This window comes from Ammospiza caudacuta, chromosome 4, assembly GCF_027887145.1.
Source record: "Ammospiza caudacuta isolate bAmmCau1 chromosome 4, bAmmCau1.pri, whole genome shotgun sequence".
Lineage (NCBI taxonomy): Eukaryota > Metazoa > Chordata > Aves > Passeriformes > Passerellidae > Ammospiza > Ammospiza caudacuta.
This window is the reverse complement of record NC_080596.1, coordinates 60815223-60838478: the sequence shown is the minus strand read 5'-3', so window position 1 is coordinate 60838478 and position 23256 is coordinate 60815223. Positions and strand designations below refer to the sequence as shown.

The window sequence follows — 23256 nt, the reverse complement described above, 5'->3', positions numbered from 1 at the left end:
TGTGAGTTGAAATTTTGGGCTGTCCTAAACTGGAGCAACCTAATTCTTAATTCTAAAAAAAACTTTTCCGAAGCCTTCACTTAGAACGTGAGATGCTCTGTTACACACACACACAAAAACTGAAATACTGGTTTTAAAAAATCAGTATAAATGATACATGAGCTCATTCCATAACATGTTTTTTGTCTTGAAGAGAAGTTTCAGTGAAACTGCCTGGACTTCTACCTTTAAAAACTGTTTCATCTATTATTTTGAATTATATTCTTTCATGTCCTGCATTATATTTATTTGGGAAACACCAGAGAGAAGCAGCGTTCCACACTGGAAGGAGTTTTTTATTCATGCAGCAATATCATTTGGACTAAGGAGATTAAGGACACTTAAACAGTGCATCTGTCTCCATAAATCATTGCTGATCAGGAATTTCTAAAAATTGCCCCTTGAAAACAATTTCTTTTACTTTGATGCTCTTAACAGCAAAAGGATTTTTTGCCTTGCAAGTATGAATCAGCAGTACTGTCACACTGCTCTTTAACCAATTTTTATAAGGCTACTTGAAAATACAATTGAAATATGGAAATTTAATTCATCTGGTGTACTGTGTTCCGTCTTAAACAGGAACCTTATTGTGCATCTAATACAATCAGTGGACTCTTAATGATTTTGTGGCTAAGAAAATCTGGTCTATTTTATATTGAAGTCTTTCAGGTAATTTCAATCCAAGCTGTTAAAGAATATTTAGGAAGACCATATGTGTAAAGACTTGAACAGGGTAGAATGATATTTAGCTGGAAAATAAGTGAAAAGCTTGGTGTTAAAGACATTTCTAATAAAAGAAACAGTGTTTACTAAAACATACACCACAAAACGCAGGGTGCAAGTGTCATTTGTTCGTTCCAAAGTTTAAATATTATATTAAGTGTTCACAAAATAAGCATTCCGTTTTTTTCATATTCAACCAATATTAAAAATTAGTAGATCAGTGATGTCATAATTCAATATCCTTTTAATGATTGGGCGTTTGCATACATTTTCCAAGGCATGAACTACAAAATGTCCATTAATCTTGCCACTGCAAAAACAGTACCTAGAGAAATGTGCCTTGCAAGGTAAGGGCCTGCTTAAAAACAGTGTCCAAGTGGTCCCAGAATGAATGGAGCCTTGAACTAACATGGTCAATGGCCATGGCCTCCTTCCCACCTGTGCTGGCAGAGTAAGGCTGGGCTCTTTCCCAGGATCCCAAACAACGCAAGCAGCTGTTTCAGGATTGCCAGGCAAAAGAGAGCAATTTTACTTACCTCTGAAAACTAACTGCAAACATGATTATCAAACCAAGTCAGTTAAATGGCAAACTTAATCAAGGGCTAAGAAAAATTGGCTGAAATTGCTATTTTGTGTACTATTGTACAGTTTTCATTCTGTGGAACAATACAACTGTTCAGACTCAACCACTCAGAAAATATGGGCTGAACAAAATAAATAATAACTGCTATTTTTTTCTAATCTTATTCTCCAAGGTGCCTCTTTACTTTCAAGACATCTGTTTCATCTGTCCCTCCAGTTTGTTACTTGCTATTTTTACTTCTGGTTTCATAGCTGCCAGCACATTGTGCTGATGCATATATACAACAAGGATGTATTTTCTTGGAGGGTGAGGGAATAAAATCCACAGCAATTAGCATTCCTTAAATTAATGGAAAAATTTGTATCACTGTTACATTTTCAATTACAGGAACATAAAACTTCCAGCATAATTTCTTACTGCACATAGAAAAAGTGTGTTTTATGTTTTGCCAAATAGATATTTTACTTTCTCTTATTAAGCACTAGGTCCTTAGCCATCCAGTCTTGTTTCTGTTGAGGTTTGTCGGGTACTTTTCATGGCTCAATTCAAAACTATGAAAACACTCCCCAAATTGATCAATCATATGTTTTAAAAATATAGTAAATAAAATTGTATCCATAGACAATGGATTTTTCTTTCTCATAACTTATTTTTTAATAGCAGCCAATAATTTTAAGATTTTAGTCAGATTAGTTGTGGGTGTTAATGGCAAAATACAGATTTTTTCTAGCTGCAATATCTAAGAGAAAAATATTCACAAAATTAATCTCTGATCTGAAATGCAAAATAAATCAGACAAGTCTGTCAAGGCAATCAGACTGCATCCTGAATTACTCTACCTGAACTGAATTACAGTATGGCCAGCCCATTTAGGTGGTTAATCCCAATGATGCTGGTTTCTTAATAATGCCACAAAATACTGCACACATACAAAAGAGCACATTAATTGAAACTCAGTTACAGAACTGTGCTAATATTATTAACACTTCTTTTCACATACTGATCATTTAATCTCACAGAACAGTACAAACCAACGAAGAGACCCAAATCCAGGGTTGATAGGGTTAATCTGAAATTGAAGGCAAGCATCCCTTGAACTAATTAAATGGAGGGGAGAGGAGAGAGGGGAATATCCCAGTGATCAGATTCTGTAATCCCACGTGCTTCCTCAAAGGAAAAGAGAACCTATCTAGGAACCCTGCAGTATTTTTTACCTCATCCCAGATTTAAAGACTGCCCTGTGCAATAAATACCTAAATTCCTAAGAATCTAGAAGAAACTCTTTCTAAAAACCCCACAAACCATTTAATTTTAATTTAAGGAATTCAATTAAAATTAAAAGGAATTTAAGGAAAAAACTGAAATTCATTATATGAAAGGAAGGGAAGCACTAGAAGGCAGCACAAGACTCTTGGAGGAAGATATAAACATTTCCTAAGAAAGCCATGAGAACAGTGGCAGGCTTCCTCTGGTGCTGGAAAAAGGAAACAAGAGTTACCTACACACTCTTCCAGTATATTCACCTTTTTAGATGTACGGAAAAACACAGGCCCAGCAAGGCTATAATTAAAATTTTGAATGACTTCACAGAATTTTTCTTTGTACCAGACAGAAAACAGAGTGCCCTTCTTCATCACCTTTGCCAACAGTAGGCTGAAAACCTCTTCTCTTGAAAGTGAAGAGTTAAATATTTCCTTTGAAACCCTTCTTGGAGGAGGTTAAATTCATTTAGAAAATGTCCTCCAGAAAAACATATGATAGAATGTATCAACCCTCTCTTCTTCTTTAATACTTTTTATAATTGTCTGCACTTCATAGCCATAATTTTAGAATTTTACATGTGTAATAGAGAACCGAATATGAAAGAAGCCACATTTGCAGGAACTCTGCATTGTCGGTCTTTGCAGTGGTCTTAATTAATGAACAAAATGATACCCCTGAGACTGGATTGACTTCCAATTAATTCAAAGCATAAATATTTACTGCATTAAAAGCTTTCATTGTCTCAGACAGAAAATCAGCAGCATTAAATAGATATTACAGTTTGTAGCTTGTCCTCATAATTTTTCCTGAGGAATACAAGAAATAAGAGGTCATTTCTGCACAAATTCAAGCCCACAAGATGTTTTCCTAAGGAAACTGATGTTTCATTCTATTAAAAGTCTGTACTACTTGACATAATATAAATATTATGCTTCTTTTTTTTTTTTTTATTTGCATAGCTATCATACTGCTAGTTTGTGCAGATAAGCCATTAGGTATACACACACATATAGAAAATATCAAACAGAAGTGTCACTTGATGAAGATCTCTTTAAATGTATAACTGTGTACAGCCCATCTTAGATTCTGTACATTTTACAAAGCTGAATAATTTGGGGCACCCACTGTCAGGAAATACTGCCTGGATTTTGATTTTATACCAACAGCATAGTCTGCCATCTGTGCTGAAGTCCTAGGGTTTATGAAGCGTGAAAAAAGCCTGCTGTCCTAGGCCCTAACTTTTCTGCTGCTATAGAAAAAACACAGAAATTCTGAAAGGGCAACAGTGCTTCATACTGAATGACCTGGATAAAGATGCAAAAGAAGCAAAGAGACTGTCTTGTTTCAGCACAACTAGTGCCTCCCATTTAAATATAAAGCTCTACATGAATTTAATGTTGCCATCTCATAAGGTATTCTTACTGTCCAATGAACAATCCCCAACTTCTTTTGGTCACCAGGGGTATAGTTGTACAGCTAGGAAGGGGAAGTGTATTTCTTTGATCTGTTGAGAAAACTCATTCTGGAAACTCTTGCATGACTTTTATTCTATTTGGAGGGACATAAAGCTTTGGGCTGTGCTGGATAGTCTACAGAGCCAAGGTTCACCTTTGCTGTAAGGAGGAGAAACAGTGGCCCATTGTAGCAATCAGCACTGATGGATATCACTGCTTTGATATTTATGGGCACATACAGCAATATATCAATACCTGCTACAAACTGAAATAAGCAGCATTACTCAGGGAACTCACCAGCCTGCGGATTTCCCTCTCACACTCCCGCTTTATTCTGTTGATCTCATCCTGGTGGGACTGATAAGCCGTGCGCAGGTCCGCAGCCTTCATCTTATCTGCCTGCATGATGTTGTTCAGAGCTTCTTCAAGCTGCTTTTTGCCAGATTTCAGCTCCAAGATCTCTTGCTGCAGTTTCATTCGTTCCCCATCGAAGGCCTTGCGAGCCTCCTCCTTCGCCTCGCTCAGCAGCGCCGTCTTCACCTTGTCAGCCGCCCCGTCCCGCAGCACGTTGACTGTCGACTGCAAACGCTGAATTTCACCGTCCTTGATTTTCACCATTCGTGCCACCTCCTGCTCGTGCTGCCGGATCAGTAGCTCCCTGACACTCTGAAGTTCCTTCATTTTCTCCTCGTGGAGCTTGGCTTTCAGTTCAGAAATATAGGCAGTGTGCTTATGCTGCTCCTGCTCCCTTTCTTGCTTAACCTCTTGGATTTTTTCCCTCAGTTTGCCCACCTGGAACAAAATAAAAAATACTGATTAACAAGCACCACTCCACTTTTTAAAGTCACCAAGGAAGCTGCCTCTAAACTGTTCGTAAAAACCTATCCTGAATGTTCCAAAGCAAACACTGCACACCTCTCTCCAGTAAACAAATGGAGAAGCAGGGCTGGAAAAAGGCCATGTGCATGTTAAGGAATCTGCTGTAGGGATATGCAACTGGTAATGAGCTCTCATAGATCTTGGGAATAAAATAAAACTGACCAACATACAATCTAGTTATCTCCTTATTTCCTGTACCAACCACACCAGACTATTCTCACCCATAACTCCTCTACTGCGCTCTACAAGCAAATGGAAAATCACTCAAACAGGGAAAAGACTTTATGTTTATGCTGGAAATGCTTTTATTTTGTATTTCTTAATTCCTTAGCTATTTTAATGGGAAAGTCCTTATTATATAGGCCAAAAGAATTGGCCTTTTGAAAAACCAAGTCTACTCAATGGACTTCAGATCTCATCCCAAAACTGAGACTATTCATGTCCCCAGATATTTCAGAAAATATAGGCCAGTGAGTCTAAGGGCTGGAGAGGGAGCAGTGGAAAAATGTTATAGACTATTATAGTAATATCCACTGTGATGAAACCTCATTATAAATGATGCTCAGCAGGCTGCATGGAAAGCAATGCTTTTTTCCATGTGGGATTAGATGTTAATTTAGAATAAACGGGGAAAAAAGAGAAAGGCTCACTTGTCTATTGCAGTATACCAGAAAGGTTATAATGTATTTCATCATTCATAGTTTCAGTGACATCTTTCAACTATCCCCATCACTGAGACTGCCAAAACCTCTATCAGAGGCAGAGGTTTCAAAAATTGTATTTTAACCTTCAGTGACAATACAAACAAACATAGCAAATGGAGCTTCATGTTAAAAGGAGGCTACCAAGCAGCAAAATGTTATTCACTTGCACATCTGCTTCTATCTGTGCAACACAAAGCTGTGATCTGTAGTCATATGATGCATTTAATTTACACTAAATTAAGCCAGATTTGCAACTTGATCAGATAGGTGTCCAGTCAGGATCAACCCACCACATCTTGACCTGAGGTCTTCACACAGCTGGGACAGCAGACTTTTCCGGTGCAGAAAATGTTACAATCCTCTTATTTTGAACAGTAGCTTTGAAAATTAACCAGCTCAAACTTATCCTTGATTTAAAGAAAGGAAGAGATTGGAGCAAGAAAGGAAGGAAAGGTATAATACATTTTTATGAAAGTAACCTAGATGCACTGTTGACTGTACACCACCCGGGAGAGCACTGCAATTAGAGTTGTTCAAAAGGTAATAGATCTGAGTCAGACACTGTCACACACAGATTTTATAGCTATTGTCACTCTGTTCCAGGATGATTCTGAGAATGTGTCTTTATTAAGAGAGACAGAGGTTGGGTTTCTTCCCCAAATGGTAAATCTGGCTATTGGAAATTATCGGCAGGATATATCCATGTATTATTTTTTTGGTGGGATGACATCAGTTCCAAGCCTACAGTGGATAGCAGTGATGTTCAGTGCTTGCATTAGGATGCCCAATTCCATAGGAGAGTCCATTGCAGGGAGGCTGGAATAGATGATCTTTAAAGGTCCCTTCCAAGCCATAGCATTCCATGATGCTGTAACAAAACTAAGTCACTTACACACCTATCCACCATCAGAAGTAAACAGATTGGTTTATAGATAAATTTGAAAATGAAACAACACTCATTATTTACTTATTGCCTTACTGATGAGCCAAGAAAATTGAAATTAAATTGAGCAATGAAACCTACTAATGACAACACAGGGAAACAAACTGCATAATGGCACTTACAAACACAGATAATATACCTCCAGAACCACAGTAATTTTAAATTAGTCATATCGTACATAAAGCATACAACTGAAAGGCAGTTTTCAATACAACACATTCATGAGTTTAACTTCCTACAAGATTTTTTAATAAATGAGAAATGGCTTTTGACATTTTGGAGGAGCACTGAGTCACCAAATTAGCATACTTGCTCAATTTTTCTCATCTTTCACTGAAGTAAGGGAAAGCAAAACAAAACCTATATGCACCTATATGCTGTCTGTGAGAACAGATATTAACCACTCCGAGTAACTGAGTACTAGCATATATCACTACTAATTTTACATAAAAGCTTCAGTAAGAGGAATTTAAACAAGAAGAATTTTAATCCTCAAAAAACCTCTAGAAATCCATCAAAATCCACAAAAAAAATCCTTCAAAAAACACAGCATATTAAATGCTTATTACACCTCATGATCCAGAAAAAAAAACAACAATGCATCCCAGTTCTCAAGGTATTTAAAAAATCTTTTCTTATTACTGCTTTTGGTCAGAGAAGATGGAAAGTTAGATCTGTCTGTTGTATCTTCTCTGAAAGCCATAATCTGTCCTTCCCACACCCCTCAGTCCCTCTCTCCTGCACACTGTGCAGTTTTGTACTTGTCTGGCTTCCAGAACAAGAATAAAATGAAAATATAGTGTGGCATTTTCCCATATGCCTGAGTCTCACTTTTTCTTGTATTATTTGTTTTTAATATGATGAAAGCTATCTCAGTGGGAATAGGTACTTTGGCATACTTGTTCCTAAATATTCATCGATCTCATCACAAGCATTTATAAAACCACTGAGCTGACTGCAAAGACCATGCTCATTCACTACAGCTCCTTGTGCTCATAGCACTGGACTTTAAAGTTCAGTTAGAATGAGTTCTGTCCTCATTCATGTCAACATAAGTAAAATTTTTGTGCTTTGGTCAGCTCCTTTCATTACTCATTACCCAACATTTGGATGTTTTCCAACAAAGCTGTTTCCCTTGCAGAGTGAGGGTATGTGATCCCTGTTCAGTTCATGCATTTCCTTCTCCAGGCTCTCCATAGATGGCAGCAAACCTACAGTCCAGGAGGACATCCTGTATCCAACAGGGCCCCCAAAGCCAGCAAGCAGGTGTTCCCAAAACAAGACACAGTACAGGGGAACTCAGGCAGGGCCACAACTTTTGCTTCACCCCTCAGGCAGCATAAATGAACCCAAGTTACTCATGTGTCCAAAGGTCAGAACACCACCTGCAAGATCAACAATGATGCACATCCAAAAATGTGCAAACATATCAATTTTGGATCAGGCATTGCATAAGCATGCAGTAAGCAACTTGTCAGAAAAAATTTCTTTACATGGATCAACAAGCAATGAAACAAGATGTACCAAGAAAATATGTACAAAGTTTTGAATGTCTCTTGGATAAAATTTTATTTCAGTGAAAGCAGAATTTTTCAGGCAAAAGTACAGTAAGGCTAATTTCCATTTGTGGTGTCTCTCATCAATTAGAAGGTTCCTTCTCAGATAAATCATTAAAATGGGCATATACATGAGGGAAAAAATAGTTTAGGAAAATTAAATTGAATAAATTGGCCCCACAACAGTTTGTTACCTTTCCTAATACAGTTTATATCCCACGGGCCACAGAGCTGTCTCTTTAGCAGCTTCAGTACTTCTCCCTTACCTATTTTTACACCAGTAAATATATTTAATTTATTTAGAATTCTCTAGGTACAGTTTTTTTACTTCTCTGATACCAAGAAATAATTTTTCCTGGATTTGTTACTATTTTTGAACTACAGTCTAAACAGGAAGAATCTCTATGGCTTTGATTTACTCATCTTGTCAGTCAAGGCTTCCTGTAACTGCTGCACAGACCGGGAGTAGGCTGGGAAATAAACTACACAGTTCCAGTTAAATGATTTACAGCAAGCACCACAGCAAAGATGAGGGAGAGGGGTTGAAGATCTCCTCCCCCAGCTGCATCCTCACAGAAATGCACTCCAACACACTGCAGAATTTACTTCAGACTGCAGTGCACACTTGGTAGGATTTTAGAGCACTCTGCCTGTACTTTCCTCTTTCCTAGATTTCATTTGAGAGCTCACCCATTTCTCTCCGCTCATATGTGCACAGCACACATTCTGTCTCCAGTAACAACCTCAATACACTAGAAAATATTAAATTTCAAAGCTGAAGAAAGGTAAATTAGAAACCAAGCTGAAGCAAATTCTATACTGAATATAGTGTAAGAAGACTAGTTATTTAAAATATTCCTGCAGCTGTCATGGTCATGTACTTACACCTCGTTCTTAGTTGAATCAAGAGTTAAACTTGATGCTCTTACAGGTGAAGACTGGAAGTGTATCAAGGCTAAACTCTTCCCAGTGTTCATGTAATTTTTTTTTAAACAGAGTTATTTAATGAGTCAAATTTAATTCATTCTTCTGTCCAAGGTATAAGATAACTTTATGTGCTCTTTTTAATGCAATTTTTAAAATCATAATAAAATTCACATCTACATTTCCACATATAAAGTTCTACAGAACAAAATAGGAAATAAGATAACTAAAACCAGAAATTTACTAGTGTAAATGTAATCTACCATCAACTCAAGTCTCCAAGCAGAAACAATGAGACATTAAAAACAGTGAAATAATGCAATTTACTTACCTGTAAGTTATAAAGGGTATTGGCCACTACTAAATTTCATGGTGTGTATTTTTAAAAAGCTTAAGTAGTTTGTGGAACTTGTTTTAAAATTTGTTGTCATTATACCAATCAACAGCAAGAGAAGGTGGATGAGAAAGTGAAAAGCAAAACCCCTGACTTATCTGTTAATTCATCAACACTCCTGACCTGTAAGAGATTTGACTTCTTGCTTTAGTCTGTGAAGAAAAATTTCCAAGGCAACACAAATTTAGTTGGCTGATATTTTCTGAACCTATTGCATCATTCAAACACAAATTAAGGCCTTATGATTTATTTTTCCTCTGTAAAAAAAAAAAAAAAAACAAATTTGAGGATTACATTTGTGATAGGTTTTGGTGTTTACTTTGTAAATTAAAATGCAAAAAATAAACCCTTCAAAGCTGAGTATCACACAAAGATGTTAATGAAACTGGAATGTACAGAAATGTTTTTATTCAGGTGTTCCACATTTTACACTGATAAAAAGAAAAAAGGCTAGAACAAAGATCCTCTATATAAAAGAGAACACATTTTCAGTGCATATTTCCCCACTTGGTAAGTCTTTGAGACTCTTGCCACAGTATCCCCAGTCAAATACAGATAAATCCACCTGCACATGGATTATTCTCCAGAACTGCCTTGTGCAAAGTCAAATGCACTAACTGATTTTAAAAAATAACTAAATAAAAAAAGCCTTACTGGCTTATCCATATTTTAAACAACCTACAGAAATATATAAAAGTAACTGCTAATCTTCATAAATACAAATGTATTTGATGAATTAATATTTGATGAATCCTATGTGCCCTCTTGATTACCTAAATACCAGGTGAACATATGCTAGGTAGACAAATAGTGATGAATTTGTTTCATCAGCAATCAGAAGCATCATTGAATAGCTCAGAGCAATGCCACACACAAACTCAGCAAATCAAATTAGGACTCCTACACAGACAGTTTCCAGTTAATTGATATTCTTTATAGGCATTTAAAGTGGCATGCCTTGAATAAAGTGCTGATATTTGGTTTTGAAGATAATTCTATTTACAACATACAATTTTCAGTAAGGTCAAATACAAAACTCCCTTGTCAGTAAGCTATTGCCATTTGTATTGCTGTGATTGCAAATTTCAGTGACTGGATGTTTGGGTATATTTAGTCCCTTTTGCACAATATTTAAAAGAATTGTCACCAATTTTAGTTTATCAGTTGTTCTTCTGATTTCACTTCTCTGTCGTGTTTTTCTTTTACAATTAACACATTTTAGTATCAAACTCAGCTGGTTTCTAACAGTGCTGCTGTTTAAAGAATGATCACAAAATAGAGACAAATACCTTGGTTTTTTCTTGCTGAAATTCTATCTGGATGTTGGTCAGTTTAGTCCTCAGCTCCTCATTAGCAGCTTGCAGGGCTTCAGTCTCCATGTCGGGCTTCTCTCCCTTGGCACGACTTTTCTTTGACATAATTGTTTTTGAAGTTTAAAATAAAATGTTTGCTCCACACTGAGCTACCAGTTAGTGCTTTCTGCTTTTAGCATTTGAGAGTCATGCAGTGGTCAACAAAACCCCTCATACAAGGCTCTGCCATCATGGGAGCAGTCTCTCATGGCCTGGAAGAAGCACAGTGGTAGGAACAAAATTAGGCTACAGCATCGAGCAGAATCAAACATCAGACTTAACATCCATTTTTAAAGCACACTGGACTTCCTTGAATTACACTATACTGCATAGTGTATCAGAGTTTGAATGAAACAGATAAGAAGTTACATAATATATCACCATCTCTAAACTCTATCCAGTGTATTCTGATGTTCACAGAAATAAAAGTATTAACAGTTCTGATGACTATAGCATATAAACAGAAATTATATCTTATTCATATAAACAGAAATTATATCTTATTCAAGACTTGACTAGAATTCCCAAGAGGCACAGAGAAAACCATAAATTAATTGAGGTAGTGCTTCAGTGGGAATCGTTTATTTTCTATAGTAAGAAGAAAGTATTTCTCTCCCTAATGTATCAGTTATAATGCATAATTGTATTATTCATAATTATCATCGAGTTTTGCATCATCAGCATCTATTAAAAAGGTATCAGAAAACTGGAAAAACATTTAAAAATGTTTATAAAATATCCAGTCTATAACCTGCTTATGTTCAGGGCTGATACTGTTTGAAAAGCTACAATGGAAACAAGAAAGTATTTAACTTCAATTTCATTTCCCAGTATGCTCTAAGCTTAAAAATTATTCAGTTATTTAAATCAGCTTTATGTAATTTTCAAGGAGAATACCAATAGCAGACAAAGAACCCTAATTCCAATAATTAGGAAATCCCATGATTATTTTGTTTCATGAGCAGTCAGGATAGAAGTTTAATCTGTGATTTTTTTCCACCCTGCTCTTCTCTAAGCATAACCCAGTGCTCCACAAGACCAAACTGTGGAACAAGCGCTATCAATGCTGAACTACTTTCCAAATCCATGTTCTCTGCACATTTTTAAATATTCACATAATTTTATCTTTTAATTTTTGACAAAGCAGAAAAGTTCCTACTTTAAAACTGCATGACATTAATAGAGTATTATATTTCCAATAAAATCTTTATCTAATTGCCGACAAAAAATAAGCTGCTCTTTCCAACATACTACAGATGGGGAGTTATTTTTAAATTGTATTAGAATGAAAATCCCATGCATTCCTTAGCACATATTTTCTAAAGGGTTAGTGACTAATGCCTCAGGTGTGTAGAGAAAAACTGAACACCTCAGTTTAATGCTCCTTTTCAAGCACTGCAGAACAGGTGGTGAGTTAAATATCTTGCTTAGAATGATAAGCCAAATCAGATGAAAAGTGAACAGAACTCAGGACACCAAGTCTCAGTCTGTTTGATGATATTCCTATTGAGTTCTTTCATTAGTAAAAAGCAATTGAAAAAAAACATGATCATCACCAATTATTTGCTGAAGTAACTTAAGAGAAATAGTTGTTTTGCTTTGTAATATAAGATATCCTTCCTTTGAAGTATAATGATTTATCAAGTTATCCTATTCAATAATTTTTTTTTGTTCCTTATATTCATTATATGAAGCATTTTCATATACAATCCATGAAAAAACCAGGAACTTAAATACATTTTAATTTTGTTATGTACTAGACCTACCTTACAAAACAAATAAACACTGGTGCTATTGTGATTTTACACATAGTAGTTGATTCAAGAGAAACAAATCAGCAATATTCTCTCAGTAAATTTTTAAAAAAGGAACTCTTTGGTGAGTAGAAGAAATGGGAGGAATTACTGTTGTTAATAAAGGAATTTCATGCTATTAATTATGGAGTTTCTACGATGCTCAAATTGCATTTAATACTCAAATTAGCCTTAAAACTAGAGAGTTCAGCATTATTCTTTGAAGTACTCTTCAGAATTAAAAAAAACCTCTCAAGGCGTTGCTCTCAATTTTTTTCCTTTAGCTCTCAACATTTGAAAATTGTACTTTTCAAGCAAAATAAAAGCTTATACCCAGAACCTGAAGAAAATCACCCTCTTGTCTTATAGGCAATGAGGGAAGGAGAGTGGCAAGGGGAGCAAAAGCACTACCTCCCAACCAAACTAAACATAATATAAAACCACAAAACAAAACAAAAGAAATAACCAAAAAGCCAAACAAAACCAAACAAAAAAAAAAAAAAAACACACAAAAAAAACCACACCAGGAAACAACCACCCATCAAACTGCATTGGTGGGCATAAAAAGAAAATTTCCATTTTTACATTTTTACTCTTCCCTGGATACATCTTCCAGCCTACCTATTTCAAAAGCAGGAACTATGGCAACACAAAGCCTATCTATATACTCAGAGAGGCACACAGCCCAGACACACAAGGGCTGGAGCAGAGACTGCATCCTGATTCCCAAATGAATTGCACAGAGCCAGTGAGTGCCCAGATTCCCTCCTAGCTGAATTCCCACATTTGATATTTGGATAAAGGTCAGCACAAGAAAAAACCCCAAAAAATACCAAACAACTTGTAAATACAGTGAGAAGAAATGAAGGAGAAAACATTCCACTCTAACAAAATTTTACTGACGCAGATGCTTCAACGACCAACCTATTTATTAACTCCCCATATGTCTGCTGAGAGGCAAATTTATGATGTCACCAGGATACAGTCCCACAACTACCCCATGACTAAAAATAGCCAATTTCTGCACTCTGAGTTCTACACACTTCTTGCAAACCTTGGAATCATTTGAATTTTTTTTATATTTCACATCAAGAAAAAAAGATAGGAAAGAGTAATGGATTCTAAAGCACAAGTCACATTTTCAGCAGTCTCTGGAATATACCAAGTTTCTGACTTTACTTCATAGGTAAAAGGGCAATTATTATTGAAGAAAAAAAACCAAAATAAATAAATTTGACTGAATTTGAATCAACTACACATAGTTTGAGGGATTTTTCTGTGAAGGATCAAAATATTTAACATGATTCATCTTGCAGATGTTTTGGGAAATCCATTAAATTCTTAACACACTAGAAAATCAATCAGCTGAACAATGCCCTAACTTCCAATTTTTCTTCTATTTGCTTAGCAGATTTAAAGGATGATTTTTATAACCACCTCAATCTATCCCTGGTTTTATCAAACAAGACCTCAAACTCTGTAATGAATTACTATATTATTATTCTAGATAGTAAATATCAATAAAACGTAATAGAAAATAGAAAAATCAGTTACTGCAGAAACGTGAAAGCGTAGCATCAATAAATTTTGATTACATAAGGGTAAGGAAAAAAAGGAACCCAATATTTTCTATTGAAAAGTAAGTCAATTTAAAGAAATTAAAATCTTTAAACATGATCCTGTATGAACTACACAAAAATATGGGGAGAATTATATCTTTAGAGAGTGAGTCTTTCAGTAACAAACAGTAATCAACAGGGAAAGTAAGAAAACCCATAACATCAAGTAATAAATATGGATAACATTACAACGAGATTAACAAGAAATTTACTAAATTATATCAACCAAAATTCTGCATTCCAGCCCTATTTCAGACTTCAACAACATTACTCAGCTGCAGCACAATTTTTGGAAGGTGAACTTGTCAATGAGTCATCTCAGCTGAAACACCAAGCCATAACTCAGTTACTGGAGGGAAATAATAAAGCTTCTTCATCTCTCCACTGCACCCCCACATAAATAGTGCGCCATTCCACTTCAACTTTTTTTATTTCAACCTTTATCTTTTAATTCTGCAAAGTCTACTGCAGCTACCCATAACCCTCACTGTGCTTGTGAACATGAGATATAAGTACATTCTCAACATAGCCTAATTCTGTACCCTGAAGAAGTTTAAAACAAATTTTATTACCATAGCATCTGACAATAGTAAATGCAGTGGACACAGGTACAATGTTAACTTCAGAAGTAACTTGCAGTTCACCTATGCTATATTATAGTTTTAAAAAACAGTGATAATCCACCCCAGTGACTGTATGGGAAAGACAACATTCATAGCTGCCGATGCCCAGGGCACATTTCTCACAAGGTTCAGATGACCTACATTTACTGCTTCTATTCTCAGTTCTGTGTAATAAAACATGACTGAATGGATAAAAGCAGAAGAACCTCTACAGGATTGTAAAATAATACTCGTCCCACCAATAAATCTAAATGTAAATGATCAATACAGTTTTCTAAGTATATTGTAGACGGGCCACCTTTCTGATACCCCTTTGTAGCTCCCTACAAAGACAAATCTATTTCTGTAACAATAGAACCTTTGAGGGTTACTGTAAATCACAGCCTGCTTAGGGAAATACAGAGTTTCCTTACAGTGGAACACTTTATAAATGTCACTTGATTTTTTGATGGATAAAACCAGAAACATCTTTGTTATTAAATAACAGCCCACATTCCTTTTTTCAGATTCACAGCCTAAAGTCCTGAGCCATTCTTGCTTTAATAATATGCATTATAGGGCCACACTATACAGAAAGCAATCACCAAGAAACTATAAGCATTTTTTCATTGCTTTTTTTGGCCAGAAGACCTCAAAGGAACAATCCTGCAGAGCCATGTGGAACAGAGTTTTCCTTGGTGGAGATTACAGTGTAGCATGAGTCAGGCTTTTATGACACTCAGATTTTCGCAGCAGGTGACACATCCCACGGATGAGCACAGGATGTGTAAAGCACTGAACTCTTCAGGCCAGGTTAGTAATTGCTTCCATATTCTTTTCAATGGCATCTCAGCAAAGGTGATCTGTGATTCTGTCACACTGCATCTTTCAGCAAATTCCCAATGCCCTCAGGAATCAGTACCCAGGTTTTAACTTCTCACCACTAATCCCTGCCTTCCAGGTCCTTATACAGCAGTTAGTAGAACTAATTGGCAAGTTCCTAAATGAATTTCACCAATGTATTCATTTTCTCTTTAGTGAATTGGTTGCCTGTGACGTGTGCATCTATTAAAATATATGCAACTAAAATATGCACCCATGTCACTGGACACCAACAAAAAAAAACAAAAAAAAAAAAAAAAAGAAGAAAATAAAAAAAAAGAATAAGCATATCAAACTCATTTAGATGCTATGCACACACAAATGCGTAAATGTGTGTGTATATGCTAGTAACAACCATGTGACACTGAATTTTTATTTTTGATTGGTACTACTCCATGCCACTGGATAGCATCCAGCATATTAGTGGCTTCATTCTAGTGAAAGAACATAACAGCCCACCAAAAACAACCCAAAAACTAGCTCTTAGTTTAAAAGGAATTATCACAAGTAAAAAGGAATGTCTGAGCCAAAGAGGACACAGCATGAGGAGGAAGGGAAGGGATCCTGCACCTCCCTTCTGCTACTCAACATTTTCATACACTCAGAGTAACTGAAAACTTAACCTGAATCCCTTCTCAGAAAGCTATGTGCTTGATTACAGGACTTTTTTTATTTTAAGTGAATAAAAAATATTCACTGACTTCAATGAATGTACATTATTAATATTTACCCAATTTCACTTATAGCACTGTTTCAAGGATTTACCAAATCATTAACCATTAATATCACTCTATCAGCTCTCTTAAAAGACAAAATGCTACAAAGAGAAGTCCTGTGACACACATAAAATAAGAGACACTAGCACAGAAAGGCAAAGTTTAAATGCAACTAAAAATGGTAAAACAGAACCCTCCCTCCACAGCCTTCACAACTCAGCTCTGTTACACAAGCCCAGTGCTTTAGGGTGCTGGGTTCACTGCAGCTGAGAGAGGCAGCTCTAGGCAGAGCTGCTCCCCTGATCTCTGGGCCAATTCCCTCCTTCCCAGCACAGACAGGAGACCTGACCTGATGGCTGCAGTCTGGCACAGTGCATCAGCCTCTGCACCTTCTCACCGTGCCCTGGGTATGAGCAGGGGATCCCTGTGCTCCCAGCGAGGAGCAGAACCATGGCCACTAAAGCTGAACATTTAAGAGTAAAAGCAGAAGGAGGAAGAAAGGGCAAGTTACAGCATTTCTCAGTTAGGGCTAGATAAATGGCAAATAGAGAGACAGATTCTAATATCTTTGCTGGCTATCACTGAAATCCCACAAATGTAATCAGCCTGTCAAATTTGGGATTTGGATTATACTGGACCAGTTTTGTTTAGCTACTCACCTGATTTTTGCAGGAAGTTTCCTTCGAGTATTTTTTTAAAGCCATCACTATTATTATTTTTATTTTATTATAAAGAGATAGAATAAAATCTGAAACTAGAAAAATTTAAAACTCAGGGGTGACCATGTGTAGAAAATGTGCAAGGCAACTGAAAGGTTTAGGGGGAGAGGTTCAGATTCCCAATCTGATGACTCAAGAGAGAGGAGGAACCTCAATGAGAGAAAACCTGGGGTTGTCTAACAGTTAACTGCATCTTGAATATTTATTATTTGGCAAATCAATAGGGCAGACTTGAGAGGTCAGGCAAATGTAGGGAGGAGAAAAGGTGCTTCTGGATGTGATATTAGTTACCAGCTGAACAGTAAAGCAGAAGGGATATGATTTCATTTCACTGTCTCTGATCTCAATAATTATTTTGTGCTGTTGACCACCTTTACTATGTCTGTAAGCTGCCTCATGCTGTGCCAGACAGCTCGTCACACCCTCACCCCACTGCTCCAGCACAGCAGAGTCACACAGCTCTGTGCAGAGCAGCACCAGCCCATCAGTCAGCACAAACAAAGAATTACAAAACTTCTTCACCCACCAAGGGATGGCTCAACTTCTACACAACTTCTCATTAAAATCAGGATTCTTAGCCAAAATGAAGGTATCAGCCTAGTCCAGTAATACAGGAAGACTGACAAAAGAACACGCTGCATTTTTTCCAAATTTCCCATCATGGTCCATTTTTTAAGTCAAGTTCCTCAGTTCCTGAGATCAAAGCAAGGATATACCCTACAGAATTGGCAGTGCTATTGCCTTATTTTGAAGACTCATAGAATTCCCAAAAAGCTGCTCAAGAATTTAGGACCTCAACCTTGTGTTTGTTTACTGCATCAAGGACTCTGCTCAGCTTCAGCGTTCTTGAAGCCCACATGCAAATCTCATTTCAAATCCAACTAGATAATTATTATTATTATTATTACCACCTTATTGGCAACACACAGGCTAAGGCTTGATGGATTTTGGTTCCATCTACAGTTCTGTCAGAGATGCCTTGTATTTTCTCTACCAAATCACTTATCTCTCAGTAAAGTAGGCATTCCACTTCCAGAAAGACTATCAGAAATGTATTCTGAGGACAATATTATGAAATAAGAGACTAGATACATGTAATGTAAATTCCTACATTTTTGCAGGAATAATCAAATTCAGTGTCCAACAAAACTGCAAGTCCCTTGGAAGATCTGTTAACTTTCTCACAGCAGTGCTCTGATAATCAGCCAGCTAAAACTGGTATTTCAAACACTGTTATTTGAGTGAATGGTCATTGCAGTGAACAGACTTTAAGTCACTCTGGGAACTGGCTGATGCAACTGCATCACCTGGGATAAAATATTTAAGCTGGGTGTTTCAGCCAGACAGGAGCTTCTTTCCCCCCTCAGCTCTCTGAAAGGGAGTGAGGCAATAGCTTCAAACTACAGGCAGTGAAAAGCACAGCTAGATACCAACACAGCAAGAGCCTGGAGACAAACTTTTGCTTCTCTCTCTGGTTAAACAGGACAGAGACAAACATGACAAAGCACAAGAAAAGCACAGAACAGAAACTGTGAACTGTAAACTCTTTGTTCAACCATCTTCCAATATCCACAAATAGAGAACGCTTCACCACCGTGAGAAGACTACAAATAAAATTCCCTTCTGCTAACTGCCAGCAAATTTGATTCAAACCATTCCAGACTTGTTGGAAATGTTGTTGGCAAGTTGGCCACCAGAAATACAAATGTGCTCTCTGATGAAAGTAGAAGTTGAATGTGGCAGCCATGAACAGTTGCATAAATTATATTTATCCAGATACATGTATCAACATCATCATTTTAAGGAGGGTGTCCCTCAGAATGTTAAAAAAAAGATGCATTCAGTCATGGTTCACCTTAAAAAGAGGGAAGCGGGCAAGTAGATATAAAACTCCAGAAATACTCTGTGACACACCACTACAGACTGTGACACTTTCTGTTGTCCAGATTAGACTGTCCCAAAGTATTCTGAAGCTCAGAAATTCATCAGTGCACAAACACACACACATACATATATACAAATGGAAATAAAGCTTCCTAAAATCTTCCTAAATTAGTGATAATGTTAGACAGAACCAGACTACTTGAATATACAACTTTGAGTGCTTTAGTATGCAAGTTGTGCATGCAGCTTATGGGGACACAGCACTGCTAGCAGTGTACCCCAAACTGCTGAGTGGTGTCATAGCTGATTTGGACATTTAGGGGGACTAAAAAGTGATCTGTTATTCACTCCAAAGAAAACATCCTGTTTACCTATATAATGTCTCTCCTTCACTGAGAATCAAGATTGCATTTCACTACACTGTTTCAGAGAGCAAATTGTGAAGGTGGTTACAGTGTTTTGCAGAAAGTTGAGGCCAAGACATTTCACCTAAAGCTTACAAAAGTCCCAGCGGTTAAATGAAAAATGCTTATGCTTCATTGCTTCAGAACACAACCTCCTTCTTGCCATGGTGCCTGCAAAAAAGGCTATTCTCTGGAAGGTCTAAATGGCTGTAAATCATCTGTGACCATAGACAAAAATTTTTATTCAAGTTGTATTATCATGTAAATCTGACACAGTTGCAATCCTATCTATGAATCCGGTTGTGTAGAAATATCTTCAAATAGTTTCTGCTATTAATTGATGTTCTTGGTGTTCAGTTCTGTTCCTCTTCCCCCTTCATCCCTTAGAAGAGGTGGCAGAGGGAAGCCTCAAATTTAGGGTGCTGGCAGTGACTTTACAAACTTAGTCTTAATGAAGAATTGGTGGAAAAATATGGAAATAGGTTTTGCCAAGAACTACTCTTTCTACATCATCTCCCTAAACTTTAGGTGAAAGGACGAATAATATTTTACTTTAAGGTTATCATAGCTATGGCAATAACACTGTAATTTTTCACCTCCTACATAGCAAACCCTTACTAGAAAAACTAAAAGCTTCATGTAAATCAAGACTTGGATGTTACCTGTGTACATTGCCCTTGCACATGAAAGGGGAAATGCTGAACAATGTGAAAACTAGGAGCTCTTAAGTGAAACCACGCTTATTCCCCTCCCAGGGCATAGATATTCAAATGGCTACACTACAAACACATACTACTTATTAATTTTTTGCAGTAAAGACATCTGGAAACATCACAAAGGTCTTAACTAACACTTCCCAATGTTGTAAAGGATTGAAAATTGAAAATTCCTAGGTGTTTGCTTTGAAATACGCAAGTCTTCACCAGTAAATAAGAAGGCTATATGTTTCCATTCATTGCCTCAGAGTACGCATTTTTAATTCTTACACATATTGTTGGAAGTTAATTGAAATGCCCAAATACCATTTGCCTTCCTTGTAGTACAAAATCTCACATTTTTGTCTTGTGTTGTAATAAGATGCAGCACAACTGTATAAATGTAGTATGTGCAGATGTGCACAGATTGGGTTTCCTTCAGAAAGGATAAGTTGCAGGTGTTGAGATTAAATTTACTGTCCTTCAAGATTTTTCTCCTAGAAATCACTGTTTACACAATGCTATGCATAAAACAGGATTTTGCCCTCGTGCATACATATATTGCTGTAATAAAATCCCAATATCAAAACCACTTAATATTCAAAACACCATTTGGAGCTGTTGACATTACAAACTAATTGAATCAAAGAGCTGAGAAAAACACAAAAAGCTAAAAGAAAGACAACCATAACTAAGAGAGAACCTATTTATCAAGAAAAAGCAGCAGGTGCTGTAAAACTGGTATATCCTAAGGAATTCTCAGAACGGTCAAGTTTATGGCCTCTCACATATGTTTATTGAATGCACAACACATAGGCTACAGGCTTCTCACAGTTCATACCTTTTTTTCCCATTCATACTCAGTTCTGAACATACAAGGAGCTCCAGAAAAGTCTGAAGATCTGCTGTGCTTTAATACTGGACAGCAAGCCTGACATATTTGAGAGCATTTTCCATGGTGTCAGAAAAGTCTGTTTAGTTTTCTTTTTAAGACCTCTTGCAAACACTCAGCACATAGATGATTACTTTTAGATGACTAAGTGCAACGTCCCTTATCTTATCTCAACACAACCATAACCAACCACAGACTTATCTAGTGGCAAAACCTGTGTGGGAATTCTGCCAGCAGCTGCACAGCCACCAGTCACCCAAGTGTACTACCTTGTTACATTTGCAAGTAAGAAAACCTCTTTAGACACAAGCATGTTATAGTACTTGTTTTCTGTGTTTGGAAAACAATGGATCTGTAATCACGTGGCGGAGAACATAAGTAATATTTGTATAGAGGATTAGTCAGCACAGGTTGTTTGTTCAAAGGATGTTAAGAAAAAATAGAAACACGAGAGCAATACCAAAGTTTATCTCAATTTAATTTTCAGTATTCAGAGAAAGAAGGAAAATATCAATCTTTGATAGATTTCATGATCAGTCAGCAAAAGAAAGAGCCACTTAAAAAAATGTGCCTGGCCCCATTGCAGGGCAGGCATGCTGCAGCAATCCTAAATTTTCACAGAAGCAGCCAGCCATTCTCTAAAGCAAAGTGCCAGCTCACAGCTGCATGAGAGCAGCATGATATAGCAGCACCATTCCTGCATGAATGCTTGGGTTTGCACTTCCAGCCTGAGGAGACACTGGGAACAGATCAGGAATAGTCTAGACAAATAACAAGACATTGACATGCAAGAAATACAATCAAAAAGAAAAACAGGGACCACATAGGCAAGATTTTTTCCCATAGCATTGGGAAAATGTGCATAAGCAATGCAGAAGATGAAAACCCACTGTGCAAATTTTCATCAGCTAGTTCCAACTGTTAGGAAAGATAATTGGCACATGATGAAATCACTTTCCAAAACACACTGGCTGTTGAAGACTCATGTTTAGAACACTTCATCTTTATCAGATGAGTCAGCTAAACAAACTATTAAGTCTAAATAAACTTTTAATCTGTGTTCCACTCTCTGGATATACAGGAACAGAGCAGTCTAAAGGACAACAGGGGGATAATAATCTTTAAAGAGCATCCTTTTGAAATTTAAAAATTAAAATACATTTACCTTCATAGAAAGCCAAGTGATAATATCCATCAGCTAGGTTTAGAGTTCAGCATTTTAATTCTTTCTAAAATCAGCAACAATAACTTTCTGTTATGATTAAGTACATGTGTAAATAATCTTTTTAGACAAATCTATAACTGAAGTTTCTCATGCATTTACCATGAAGTGTTAAATCCAGTCAGAAGAAGAAGATGAACTACCCTCCTAGGTACAGAAGAGAGACTTTAGTAGTCACATCAGTTTATCTGTTACCCCCCCAAAAAATTTAGTTACAGATTAGAAATTACAAATGAAAATAATTATTCTCTATAAAAGTTAATTCCATTAGCAAATATTAAATTATTTTAGACAATCTTTTTCACTTTGTTTCTTTATAATGACTACACTTTAATGAAATTCTGTAAAGTGTTAAAATGAAAGATACTACAATGAAACAGTAGCTGTATTTGAGCGTCATAGAAAACAGATTGACCCTAAGACTCATTTTATATCCTATATTTTTTTACTTTATTCTTTCCTTCATGACTTTTTTATTAACAATCATGCATTCTACAGCTGTCAGTTCCCACAGCACTTGTCTTATTTAGTGTCATACTTTTCTATTCAGAGAAGGAAGAATTTACCATGCAGTACACGAAATATAAAAAGGTATATTTCAAATCAAGCAAAGTTTGTGAATAGCAAAGAAGCAACAATTTCAATATGCAAACTAAAAAATAGCCATTGGGAAAGAATGTTTCCTGGGTTACTGCTGCTTTTGTTTTCTTTCTGTACTATAGTTTCCTGGCAAACCTCAATTATATTCTCAATATCTTTCTCGATAAAAATGTCTTTTTCTAGGGATCAACAGCATTTTGCTGCAGAAAGAGCAGTTACACAGAGCAGGGGTTTACTATTTCCTAATGTTTCTAAGCCTAATTACTCTGTCATCACTGCAGGACTACCACAAGATGAAAATACCAAAAATTGGGCGTGGAGTTAAACTGTCATCCTTACCACACTTCTGTAAGGGGAGGAACAGGTAATTTCAGATACCAGATCCTTGAAGAAAACAAAATATTTTGCTGGGGT

General features: G+C 36.5%; 1 protein-coding gene across 1 annotated transcript in view; it reads right to left on the bottom strand.

Moving 5' to 3' along the window:
• JAKMIP1 (janus kinase and microtubule interacting protein 1) overlaps nucleotides 1–23256 on the bottom strand; it is a 142330-nt gene that overhangs the window by 66037 nt on the left and 53037 nt on the right. Inside the window, exons 4-5 of the mRNA XM_058802913.1 lie at nucleotides 10752–11026; nucleotides 4360–4854 (exon numbers count right to left, since the gene is read on the bottom strand). Of these exons, the coding sequence (XP_058658896.1) occupies nucleotides 4360–4854; nucleotides 10752–10880 (624 nt within the window). The 5' untranslated portion in view covers nucleotides 10881–11026. The remainder of the gene's footprint in view (nucleotides 1–4359; nucleotides 4855–10751; nucleotides 11027–23256) is intronic.